We start from the raw sequence: 13447 nt of genomic DNA on the forward strand, positions 1-13447 counted from the left end.
AATAGCAGGACAAACCAAGGAAGAGATGTCTAGCCTGGCTGGTAAGGCAAGCATGGTTGAATATTTGCATAATCCTAATTTACGCATATCAAGTTCAAAGAGCTCAGAGGAAATCTCCCAAGAATCGTAGACTTAATCTTAGAGATCCCAATTCCGTTTAGGATCCTTGTAATTAAGGGATTCTCTGTGATCACATCCTGATGAAAAGGGAAATCCTGATTCGAAGAAAGGATTTATAAATGGAGGAATTTGCAGAGGATAATGATCTTTGGACGGATTGGGGGGGGGGGGAGGAAGGAGAGAGAGAGTTCTTCTTGTTATTCTTCTGCAGTTCTAACTTGAACGTCAGAGAATTCTTGATAGGTACCACACCAGTGCTAATAGGAGGGATGATGGAACATCTTCGAATCAGTAGGACAGAGTTTATCAAGGCATCATCAGATTCTACTCCTACAAAAGCAATACATAATTAAATGTACTCTTTGATTAATATGTTTGAGAAAATTTTAAATGTATTCCATTTGAACCAAATATTTACAATACTCAAGGTGCACAATGGAATGGTTTGGATTCTTAATTGATTCGATTTTTTTCAAACCTTACTAATCGATTCCAATAAAATGATAACCAGACGCTCTAAATAAAAAGTAGGATTTTCGGTTCTAGGTCGGTTCAGTTAAATGGGTACCCGTTGACACCCTCTAAGTCTAAGGTGGACAAAAGCAATCCTGATGGATAACACAGTAGAAATCTGTCTAGACAGGGTACGAATTCTGCTCTGACAGCGTAAACTACTTTTCTGTCTTAAAATTCCACGTGAGAGTGAAATCCGTAAAACGTATAATACATCGTATATCGTATATCATATACCGCGTGTATACGTGGAAATTACATATTAAGTAATTGGCCGGCTGAAATGTTCCTTATTTGGGACCAAGCGACGACTGCTCCGACTGTAAAACTTATTTTCTCTTCAATTTGTTTCTTCTTATATATTTATTATTTAATTAATTCTCTCTCTCTCTCTCTCTCTCTCTCTCTCTTCAGATCTTCAAATCCGGGATTCGAATTCGAGAGACAGATCTCTCGTAGCTCATACATCTCCATTTCCAAGGTATTTCTTCTCATTTCCATCGATTGTTGTTTTTCTGGATGAATGTGACTTATTGATTCGTTGAAACTTGAAAATTTGAATTCTTTTGGTTTTTTTTGACGAACTGTTCTTCGATCGATCGATCAGTTGTGTTAACGAATCTGATCTTTTGGAATTTGGATTGGTTTTCTGAAGAATCCAAGCTAGAGAAATGCTTTTGTTTTATTGGGATTTTAATGGAATTTCAGTGATTTTTCGTTTATTTTGATATTTCTGGAGTCCGATTTTCTCATTTTCTGAGCTGGAAATGGCCATACAAGGTATTATAAATTTCAAGGTTTGGTTAAAACAGTAGATGGTGCTGTTAAAAATTTCTGGAGAATTGGATTTGACAGTCTCCCTTAGCCTTAGGTAGCTTAAACATATGATGATTAATTTATTTAACTTTGGTCATTATAAACATTTAATTGTTAATTTCTTCGGTAGCTTTTAATGGTGCTATTGGTTTGACTTGCAATGAATTGGGTTTCGAAAGTTGTTGTTGTTGTTGTTGTTTTTTTTTTTTTTGTTTAAATTTTTATCAGATTTTTTTGTTTGACTATGTTAATTATTGGAGTTTCTTTGTTTTCTGCTTCAAGGATTTGTCTGATCTGTTGAAGTGTTCTGTTGGATTTGCAGAACAATAGAAAAAAAAGAATTAATTTTTTCACAGCTCAATTGTCAAAAATAAGAGTAAGGGCTTGTTAAGGATCTTCATTTTGCTCACCAAAATATAATTTTAAGAAATTGTTGGATTTTTTTTTTGGGCAAAAGGTAAATTCAAATAAGCTCCTCCTCTTTTTAACTTTTATGGGGGATTTATGTTTTTGTCATCCACTTGTCCCTGTGATGTTGTGCCCTTAACTTGTATTTCTCTTTTATTGAAGATCTCAACTATTGAGCATTGTATAGGTTGATTCTCATGGTCTTCTTCACGGCCTTTATTTTCAAACCCGCAGAACTGTGCTTTTGGTTTTTTCATTTATAGGTAATGGTTGTGTAATTTAGATCAGACTCAATTCTGTCATTAAACTAGTGAGGCTTTTTAAAGGTCCCATTGTTAAATCATCCCAAAGTTTTCTCTGCCCCGGAACCCAATTTCTTATGGGTATTTTCATGCTTTAAATGGTGATTTGCAAAATCCTAGTTATATTTCTTAGTGTTAAGTGTATATTTTCTTCTACTCTCAGGTGTGTCATACCCCAACTAGGGCCCGTGACTCAATTATATGCATAGTTCTCCTCCTCTCCAATAGATCGGAATTTCAAGTAGTTGGTTGGTTAACATGGTACCAGAGTGCTAGGTTCGTATTGGTCATGGATTCAAATCTTTCCACCTTTATAAGTAAGGGGGAGTATTGAGTATATATTGTCCTCCACTCTTGGGTGTGTCATACCCTAATTAAGCCCCATGACCCTCTTATATTCATAGTTCTCCTCCTCTCCAATAGGTCGGTCTTTTGGAGTAGTTGGTTGGTTAACACATAGGGGTATATATTTCTCTTTATTTGGTGAGAAGGTGTAAATCAGTACAATGAGTGTTTTCTCTTCATAGTGAAATCGGAATGAATCCTTAGACAAACCTCAATCTTGAGGGAACCACATAATTCTTTGTGTTACTTTGTTTGCTTGCGTGTTCATTAATTTTTCTATGATTGTTCTTGGATTGATTTCCTTACCCACATTTAACATTTCTACACTGCTAATGGATTTGATTTGTTTTCTGTTTTACAGCTTCAATTTTGGTTGAATATTTGGCTGCCGAATTTGTTAGCTTGTAACAACTACTCGGTCCTAGTCAAGTGTCCTATAAACTGTGACCTTAGGAAAAGAAAGAAGCTGTTTTTGGATACTGCTGTGATGTGATAATTCTAAATGAAGTCATCTCAGGTGTGGCGGCTCGGCATTGGAGATTTGCAAATCATGCCAGCGCCTCGCCACCGTCCTCCTTTAAAGAGACCAATGTGGATTATTGTTTTGGTTTCTTTGGTGAGCGTGTTGTTAATTGGAGCTTATGTTTACCCTCCCCGACGTTATGCCGCCTGTTATGTCTTTTCTTCGGATGGTTGTAACTCTATTTCTGAGTGGCTTCCACCTGCTCCTGCCAGGGAATATACTGATGATGAGATTGCAGCTCGTGTTGTCTTTAGGGATATTTTGCAGACACCTCCTCCCCAATCAAAGAACCCCAAAATTGCTTTCATGTTCTTGACTCCGGGTTCATTACCTTTTGAAAAGCTTTGGGATAAATTCTTCCGTGTAAGTTCTTCTTTCTTGAGTATTATGTTTTGTTTCTTTTCTTTTGTAATTGTGCAGAATTTTAGTAACCTTTTGTTTTTCATCTCAAAATTCTTTTCAGCTTAGGCAAAGCTTTAGGTTTTTTGATTTATTGAATTTGAATACCCACATTGATTTCTCAACACACTAAAACACAATATCAAAATTAAATTTAGGCATAGGCTCTTGGTCTCCACCAATGATCTTTAAACTTTAAAGCATAGTGCAAGCTTTGAGAATTCCCACTGGGATAAGTAGTAGATTTTATTCAAACAAAAATTGATCATTTTCCTAGCTAGATTAAAATTGCAAGTTCCCTTGTGTACAAAATAGTGAACAAGGTGGATTGGACACAAATAATGCAAGAGCTGTACGCAAGGATTTGAGGCTGAATTTCGGCTCATTTAGACCTTTTCATTAGGCCTGTGATCATATGGAATCTGGGTTTTTAAGTACATGATCCGATCCACTTTCAACCCATTGTAAAGTGTGATATAACACTCTAACAAGGTCCATAGTTTAATCCATTAAAAGGTTCTTTTGGTCTAATCCAACAACATATTAACGGGTTTGCTGTGCTGCATTACAGTCCTGAAAGGGGGTTTTATGTTGGTCAAACATCTCACGAGCGAAAAGAATTTAGAAATATAATCCATCAGGGAAACAAAGAAACGTAATATTCCACATATGAAATAGCAATGAAATTAAAAAGGGCGAGATATGGTGTTCTAAGAGTCTAGTTGCCTCGCCCCTGCTAGTCGGGCCTATAGGTTTGGAATCCCTGTCATCAAAAAAAAAAAAAAAGAAAAAAAGAAAAACAATGAAATGAAAAATGCATATATCTAAAAAGGTATAACATTTAAAAGCCATTACCTTACCCAAAAAAAAAACTTTGAGATCGTGGGTTCAAGTAAAGCTTACCCATCAGAAAAATAAAAATAAAAAATTAGTCAGACTATAACCATCCATTATCCAATTTCCAAAAAGCATGCAAAAAGTAAGTGTTCATTTGATAGTGTGACTATTGATGAAAATAATCAAGTAGGCTCTCCATCGATAATGACTTACTCTGAACAAGAGCTAAATTTTATTGTGAGATTGAAGACATCCTTACAAAAAAGGATGACACAGACATAATATAAAGTCTCTTTAGTTCATTTTCTTTCATATATATAGAAAAAGGTGAGTAAAAATAATCAAAATTTCAAACAAATGTGTTGTATCTTCACATTTTGGTTCACCCAAATGTTGAGTTCACCAAACCCAACTAAAAATATCAGCAATGATTGGTTTCACAAATCTATAGGTACATGGTTCGCTGAATTCCACAAACCTAAAATGAATTGTGTCGCGAATTGATTCACTTTGTATCAGTTCATAGTTTGATATAGGATGAATGAATCCAGTAACTTAGGTTTTATTAACACAAGCCTTGGGGTTTTTGTGTTGATCTAAGATTTAAAATCTTGTTTGTTAGGAGAAAAACTGAAATGGTCTCAATTGAAACATTCTAATACATTCGGAAACATTCCAAGACATTCTAAAACATATGTTTTATTCTGATTTCCACCAAAACCTGAATGCTCTGTTGAAATGCTCCAAAATGGCATGGACTTTTGAACGTCTAATAACTGACAAGTGAGTTCCATGGTTTGGTCAATTAGATTTTAGGAGTTAGTTGTTTTGTTAGTGGTTTCTATTTTTTAGCTGATTGGTAAAAAATTGTGCAGAATTTAGAGTTGTTTAATTGGCAAGGTTTCTGTTTTAGCAATTAGAGTTTTGTTACCTACAATTTAAAGAATACTGCTGAGTCAGTGAATCTTACTTTTCAACATTACCCAACCCAACACCTGTACCCATGTCAGACTTTGATACTTGTACCCATACAATTGTAACATAGCTTTGTGGACCTAAGAGGGAGGCCACATGCACTCTTATGGATTTCTTAGTCCTCCTGGGGCCTTTTCACTCAATGGGCCTAAGGAATCAACATTCTCAAGTCTTAGGAGAAAAACAAGATTTACAACATTAAAATTTGATGTATGGCCTAGCGTGGAAACATATATAGTGTAGTTTGGAATAAGACTTCGATCATGATGTGATATTTCTTCACCTGGTCCTGTCTATGAAGGAGGAATATTACGATTGCAGGACCTAGGACAAACGAATTAGTAATTAGCATATGAGTTACCTCTGAAAAATAACTACCACATCGCATGCAAGAGATTGAAAATTGATTGTATATGTACTTTTTCATAGAAATATAGATGTTCTTATTGGCAATCTCTGATTAGGGGGGACGGAGAATTTAGCACTTATCAGTTTTGATAAAAACTGTTGCTGTGCTGGTCCATTCCATATTAAAATTTAACTTAAAATGCATGTTTCATTTCTTCTGACAGGGCCATGATGGCAGATTTTCTGTTTATATACATGCATCTAGGGAAAAACCGGTACATGTGAGTCCTTATTTTTCTGGTCAAGACATTCGGAGCGATAAGGTATATGAAATTTTCTGTTAAAATACCTTCCTGTTCAATTTGCATGGACTTATCATATTCATTCATGTTCTATAGTGTCATGTTGTGTACATTTGAATTTTATATCTATACATATTAAGTACTTACACGAGTTAAGTGTGGATTAGGTGCTTAATTTTCACTCTTGATCTGAAACATTGAAGCTCATCTTTGCATTCGTAAATGCCAGCCTTTTTCAGTTGTAATTCTATTGCAAATAGAAGGCATCTCTTAGACCAGTGACTCATTCGGTAACAATTTGTGAAATTGTTCACATGATTCTCTCTCCCAATCTCTAGAGGAACTAGCTATTTTTGTCTCTACTTGTGGATCTCTATTTGTTTATTTTTGGTAAATATAAAGATTTCAATAAACAAAAGAGAAATACAATTTGGAAGGAAAGCTTGGGAGGAGGTCAAGGAGACCTACCAAAGAGAGAGAAGCCTAACAAAACCGAACACACAAGTAGAACTCCCCACCCCACCCCAAGAAGCCAACCCAAAATGACCATAAAGCTCTGAAATGCTAATACTTAATAAATCCCTAGGATTCCTATCCTCTTATTGTCAACCTGAGGGGTCTTATCTGAGCCTTGATGCACAACTACAGGCTGGCAGGGGTCACTGTGCCAATCATTTTCTAGCATTGCATACTTTTCTGCCCTCTGAAGTTCTTCCATTCTTTCTGATATGTTATTCACCGAGGACTCACATAGCCTCAATCTGGAAGGGAGGCCTCTTCTGAAGGCGATGACAGCCGTTAGGTTCTCACAATTATCAATTTGCAATGGTTCAACCCTGAATCTTTTGAGTGTAGTTTTGGAGCGATTCAGATAGAACAATGAGATGATGTCCTTCGATTGTCAGTTTGAAAAATAGTTAATTGACCTAGGAAATCCGGTGGAACTATGTTAATGTGGCTCCATGTAGGCTTGCTGGGAAAACTCTTCAAAGGAAATGTCTCCCTTCTTCCAAGGCCTTACTTGTCTAAAGTGAGATAACATACTTTTGCGGCATTTCTGCCACCTTCATTGCTATTTTGAATGGAAAATCTCTGTGATTGTCCACCGCAGGCCAGTCAGGTGCTCAACAAACTTGCCTTTGCTGGTGGATGAGCACACTCATTTGATATGATCATATGTCTGCGTCATATAAATCTTAAAACTATCCCCAGCCCCCCTTCCTTGATTCATTAGCTGTTAGTTGCCTTCTAGAATTATTCTTTCAATTTCACTTTTGCCCGCTTCAATATAACAAGGTTCAACTTTTGTTACATCTGAACTGTGGTTATGAATGTCGTTTTATTGTTGATTTCGTATGTGAATCAGACTTATTTGGTTTGGGGGTGGCGAGATGGTTGCAGCCTATTTTTCGCCTATTTAGAATTGGCACAATATTCACACATTAGTGATATAACAAGTAAATGCAGGTGGTATGGGGAAAGATTTCTATGGTTGATGCAGAGAGGAGACTTTTAGCAAATGCCCTCCAAGACCCTGATAACCAGCATTTTGTACTGCTTTCTGACAGGTGTTTGACTCAAAACATTTCTTTTGGTTCCCCTATGTTTGATGAATTGACTTCTAGCAAATGCCCTCCAAGTTTTGACTAGTTTTTCTTACATTGCAGTTGTGTACCATTACATGATTTTGATTATGTGTTTAACTATCTTATGGATACAAACGTCAGCTTTATTGACTGGTAAGCAATTTTGAAAGGAATCATGTTTTTGTTTGATTATTCAGCCACTTCTAGTGGTTTCTGGTTGATTACCCGCATAAGAAGTCCTAGAACTATTTCGAATTTGTTATATTATATTTTTATCACTTTATGATAATTGGGTTTTTCAACATTAATGTAATTCATTATTCAGAAAAATTGATACATGACCATTTGGGCGATACTTTTTGTTTTCTTATTGACGCAACTCCTTTCTTTTTGTTTTTTTTCCCTTTGTTTCAGCTTTGAGGATCCTGGTCCACATGGATCGGGCAGGTATTCAGAGCATATGTTACCTGAAGTTGAAAAGAAGGACTTTAGAAAGGGTGCACAGGTATTTGACATAGAGACCCAGTCTTATTAATGTTGAGAACATTTTGATATGCACATATTACTAAGGGTATGTTTGATTGCACATGGAAAATAGGGTGGAAAATCAATTCCATGGAAAATGACATTTTTCAAGTGTTTGATTGCACATGGAAATGGAAATTCATTTTCCACCCCATTCAAAAAGTCCACTAAATCATGGATTTCACTTTCCCACCCATATGGGTGGGAAAATGAAATCCACTCATATTTTCCATCCTCAATTCTTCCCTACCACCACCACCACTACCACCACCACCACCAACACCACCACCACTATTACACTGACCTCGCCGTCGTCGTCATCACCATCGCCGTCCCCGTCGGATCCGTCGCCGACCACCTTCTCTCTCTCTTTTCTTCTTTTCTTCTTCTCCTTCTTCTCCATCCCTCACCTCCTCCGCCACCACCACCACCACCACCACGTTCTCCCCCCATCTTCCTCACTTACCTCCGTTGCCGTCCACCGTCACAGCCGCCATCGTCGCCGTTGCTGCCGCCACCATCGCCGTCGCCGTCGCCGCCACCACCTTCGTTGCCACTGTCGCCACATCCTCCCCCCTCCCTCTTCCTCGTCATCTTCTTCTTCCTCTCCCCCTCCTCTCATCTTCTTCCTCCTTCTCCTCTTCTTCTCTTTTCTCATATTTTTTCCATGATTTTATCCAAGTGAAATTAAACAATGGAATTTGATTTTCCAACCCTACCTATTTTCTACAACTAATTTTCCATGGATTTCAAATTCCATGGAAAGTGACTTTCCATGCAATCAAACATACCCTAACTGTTCTTTCTTTAATTTTTTTCTCTCTCTTTCTTGTTTTTTAGAAATATAGCTTAACAAAGTCCGGTTGATGCAGGACTGTAAAAACCAACCTAATATGATGACCCTGAGAACAAGTAACCAGTTACCATAAACAAATCTGATTATAAAAAAAGGCTCAATCCACCACAAATTAATTAAAACATCTAAAAAATAATTAAGGACAATTCAAGGCAAAATTACAATCCTATAGTACCAGTCCTCAAATATTAATTGAGGTTCCCAATGGAAGACTTTGCTTCCACTAGCCTAGGGTTCCAGATCAACACAATCATATTTTTCTTTATCCTTCTAAGGATTTCAAACAACTAGCTAGGCTCAATTGAGTGTCTAGAAGTGAAGTGATGCAATATTATGTAACGAACCTGTAGTTTCGTTACAAGATGGATGACAAAATCAAGAATAGAAGTGATTATTTTATTAAAAAAAGAGTGATTTATTGCTATGACCAATTTGAGACAGTCAGTCTCTTCTTCCCTAAGGAATTCACGATGAGAAATTTCCTACTTGTGCACCTTCTGGTAGTCGTTTATAAGCCACAGACCCAATTTTTTCTCTGATCTCATATGGTCCAAAAAACAACGGGAACAAATTGAGAGTGCTACAACTTGCGATTGAAGATTGTCGATAGAGATTGAGATGGAGATGCACAAAATCACCCCCATTGAACTCTTGTTTGGTGCACTTCTTATGAGCATAGAATTTCATGATATCACTGGCTCACACTAATCTTGTGCTCAACCCATCAAGTAGCGAAGCAGGTTGAGAGTAATGGTGATGGTAGTGGTGGGGGCATGTTACCTTTTGATTACATAAATATATACAAAAGAAAATAACTTAATATAAATGCATGCATACATATGCATGTGAATCGAGGTCCTTCAAAGTTATGCATGTTGTTACTGCAATCTATTGGCTCCAGTATCTTCCTTGGTTTTACCCCTTTTCATCTCAGTTGATGGGGAAATCAGTGTAATATAAAGTTAGATTCCCTCTCACTTACATGTTCTTAATACGCGTTTCAATCACATCAGGTTATATCTGCTTAAACCCATGTAAAATGAAAAACAAAAACTAAAATACTTGATATGCTGAGGAAATTGTGTTTGAGTAGATTGTGGAGAATCTTCTATATTGGTAAAAGTTATGTTCAAAATGAGTGGAAATATTTCTGAAGACCCGGTGGTAGTCGCCCTGCACTCAATTACATAAAGGTGGATCTATTTTTACAATATTTTTTTTGAAATAAACCATTTAGAAGTTTTTAGTATCACCGAGGACACAGTAGGTTAAGTAATTTAAAACAATAACTAGACACGATGACAGTAGCCTGAATAGTCATCATATTTGAACTGACATAAAGTTGTTTGTGTAATTTGGCCTTTAAGCAGTATTTTCGTTGTTTAATTAGATAAATGAGCTGCAAAATCATCTTACTTGTTCCCGTTGATAGAGTATAGAGATGGTCTTTTTTTTCTGTGCTGCATTATACTTTGGTCAAATTAAATCTTTAATATAGAGTAAGTTTGTCTTTTCCAGTGTCCAATCAATGTGCTATATTGGTTTCTATTAATGTGCTATACTCTGATTCACATCTGTATTGCAGTGGTTCTCAATGAAACGACAGCATGTTCTGTTAGTTCTGGCTGACAGCCTTTACTACACGAAATTCAAGCTTTACTGCAAGGTAGCTTTGTGCTCAAAATTGTTTAGGGTTATGATATTTTTCTTGGTTTTATTTTTATTTCTTAATCTGATGTATTACTTGTAATCTGCATAGAAAGCTTTTGTTAATGCATATATTCATGTCTATCCACATTCACGAGTTATTTCTTGACACTTCATTCTTCATCATTTTTCTCTGCCATATCATGTGTTTTCTGGCATCTTTTTAAACAAATCTTAATTTGTTCAAATATTTTGTTTTTGAAAGTTTATTTGTATGTTTTATATAATTTTAAAGTACATCAGCTTACATAGATACGATTCTTCTATATAATGTGTGTGTGTGTGTTTTGCACTTCTAGGAGATGACATGACACTTTTTTTGTACTTCTCATTTTACAACTTAAATGAGTGTCTTTCTAGTCCATACGAAATGTTCAGTTCAGTTAACCCAGGATTGATGTTATGCAAGTATTTTCAAAAAATTCTTTGCTATGATCAAAGATCAAATTTTACAACCAAAACTCGCCAATCTCCAGACTTATTATTATTTCATTATATGCGGAAAATGTTTCAGAAAACAACATCTTCAGTAAGCTGGGATTTTATGAACCATATAGCCTTTTTCACAATTATGTTTCTCACTAAGCCCTTTCCATCATAAAGACAGTATTTTATTGGTTAGTATTCAAGCAATCAAGCTGACTGAAAGTGTGAACTTGATATCAAAAAATTTCTATTTAACCTCCCTTTAAGAAAAATGGAGGCCCCATGCATATAGATAAGTCTATAGAAAATATATATCTGTTGTTTTGTGAAAAATGTTGCTTATGTCATTTGTTTGTTTTTTCACAGCCAGGTATGGAGGGGCGCAATTGCTATGCTGACGAACATTACTTGCCAACCCTTTTTCATGTAAGAACATAAGGCTACAAATATTTGTACTGTTATCTTCACCAAACTACATTTCATAACTCTTATATCCAATCTTTATGAATTATTATTATTATTATTTTGTATTTTCAGATGGTTGATCCTGGCGGAATTGCAAATTGGTCAGTGACACATGTTGATTGGTCTGAAGAAAAGTGGCATCCAAAAGCCTATCGGGCTCAGGATGTTACCTATGAGCTCCTGAAGAACATTACGGTACTATCTGTTTAATCTTCGATTCACATTATATTTCGCACTCTTATCTTTTTTTTTTTTTTTTGGGATTATTAATGTTTAAATCTATCCATTATTAATGTGTTTTTCTTTTACAGTCTATTGATGAGAGTTTGCATGTAACAAGTGATGACAAGGTATGGCTATCATATCTCACTGATTCAAATTTCATATTATTTTAATATTGCATATATTTAATCCCATCTATTCAAATTGAGTCTGACAAGCCTTACTTACTTAGTAAGGATTTCACCTTGAGTAAGGGTCCTTGGGCTCACCTTTTGGTATCCAAAAAATGATCTGATACTTCATGGTTGTAGAGGAAAAAATTCTATGAACTTTGAAAAAAAATATATATATATTCCAAATAAAGTTAATTTTCACTGTTGAATTTCACTTTTAAGTTTGGGAGTAATGTGGAAGTTCGGCAGACATCCATTTTCAAAACCTTGGATCAAGCTAAAAAGAATTTTTTTTTTAAATCTTAGTTTTTCGATGAAACTTAGAGGGCTGTGGTGTTGAATTGCTGATGTGGTAATCCATTTTGGCAAAACGACCTTTAGTTAGTAAGGCTTAAAATCTTACTATGTTAGTAAGGAAAGTGTTTCACATTCAAATTTAGTGATCTCTTAACACTGCATAGTGTAAATTTTATTCAACACTTGGGAATGATCAGAATGCAATTTTTGGTTCCTATTTTCTTCCTGCAGAAGGAAGTTCAGCAGAAGGGTTGCATGTGGAACGGGACAAAGCGGCCATGTTATTTATTTGCAAGAAAATTCTACCCCGAAACTCTAAATAATTTGATGCAGCTTTTCTCCAATTACACAACAATTTGACTGGAACCTGTGATTATTATTCTTTGGTCGAGCCCAATGGCTTTTGACCACTCTCACTCCACCTCAGTCTTGTCACATAGATTAGAATGCTTTCAAAAGCCGCATAATAGATGGCTCAAGTGCCCCCCGACTAAGTTCTTAGAATGGAAGGGTGATTAGCAGAGCTGATAGAATTTCTTGATTTCGAGGTTTGAGGAGTGTTACACCTACCTTGTTCATCTCCCTCTAGGTGCAATTTGCCTATTTATCTCTTTTTCGTTCATTTTTTTTTTTTTCATTTTAGTTAAACTGAAATTTTTGAGGATTTAATTGAATGCATGTTAAGGTAGTTGATTTTGTAAACCAGGTACACTATGAAATTGCAATTCTATTATCTCAATTTTTCTATTTAATTTTATTTTTGACTGTATTTTTACCAAAGATGGAAAGACCATAATTTGAATTGCCAAAAAGGAATTTTTTTTTTTTTTTTTTTTCAAAAATCAAAAATATTTCTTAAGTATTGTTTTCAGTAAGCAAAAGAATAATAGCAATTGAATGAGCTATTATCTAATTACATTCAATTGAAGGAGTGTTTGACTTAAACCATTAAGACCTGAAGTTTCAAATTGTTCTTTTGTTATTAGAAAGATAAGGTTTTTGAACCTCTTCAGCTTCAATTTCATACAAACAATGTATACTATGATTGTAAGGGTAAAATAAATAGTTTATCAGTTTTCAGTAATATGTAACAAATATGATTTTGTAAATTTAGCGTTTAATTTTAATGAATTCAGTATTATTTTGATATCTAAACAAATAATTTTTTCAGTATTAAATTCAGCGTTTATAAGTTTCAACACTTATTTTTTTCAATTTAACGAACAGTACCTTAGATTTGAATGCATGATTTCAAAAAAAGAGAACATTGGCAACCTCAAATATTATATTACATGTTAAATT

At 35.3% G+C, this 13447-nt stretch overlaps 1 protein-coding gene across 2 annotated transcripts; it reads left to right on the forward strand.

Annotated features, from left to right (window-relative positions):
* The first annotated feature begins 873 nt into the window (after positions 1-873).
* Positions 874-12902, forward strand: LOC147393100 (glycosyltransferase BC10-like). 2 transcript variants are annotated; one of them, XM_086455620.1, is made up of 12 exons: positions 874-955; positions 1048-1114; positions 2866-3390; positions 5811-5909; positions 7356-7456; positions 7556-7627; positions 7889-7979; positions 10441-10521; positions 11355-11414; positions 11526-11648; positions 11765-11803; positions 12377-12902. In XM_086455620.1, the coding sequence occupies exons 3-12, from the start codon at positions 3007-3009 to the stop codon at positions 12503-12505; spliced, it is 1179 nt and encodes a 392-aa protein (XP_086311746.1). In that variant the 5' UTR covers positions 874-955; positions 1048-1114; positions 2866-3006; the 3' UTR covers positions 12506-12902. The 2 variants fall into 2 exon arrangements, with proteins under 2 accessions (XP_086311746.1, XP_086311747.1); XM_086455621.1 differs by lacking the exon at positions 5811-5909.
* The last annotated feature ends 545 nt before the right edge of the window (positions 12903-13447 follow it).

The sequence above is a fragment of the Akebia trifoliata genome, chromosome 10, assembly GCF_017979445.1.
Source record: "Akebia trifoliata isolate Shusen 1 chromosome 10, ASM1797944v1, whole genome shotgun sequence".
Classification (NCBI taxonomy): Eukaryota; Viridiplantae; Streptophyta; class Magnoliopsida; order Ranunculales; family Lardizabalaceae; genus Akebia; species Akebia trifoliata.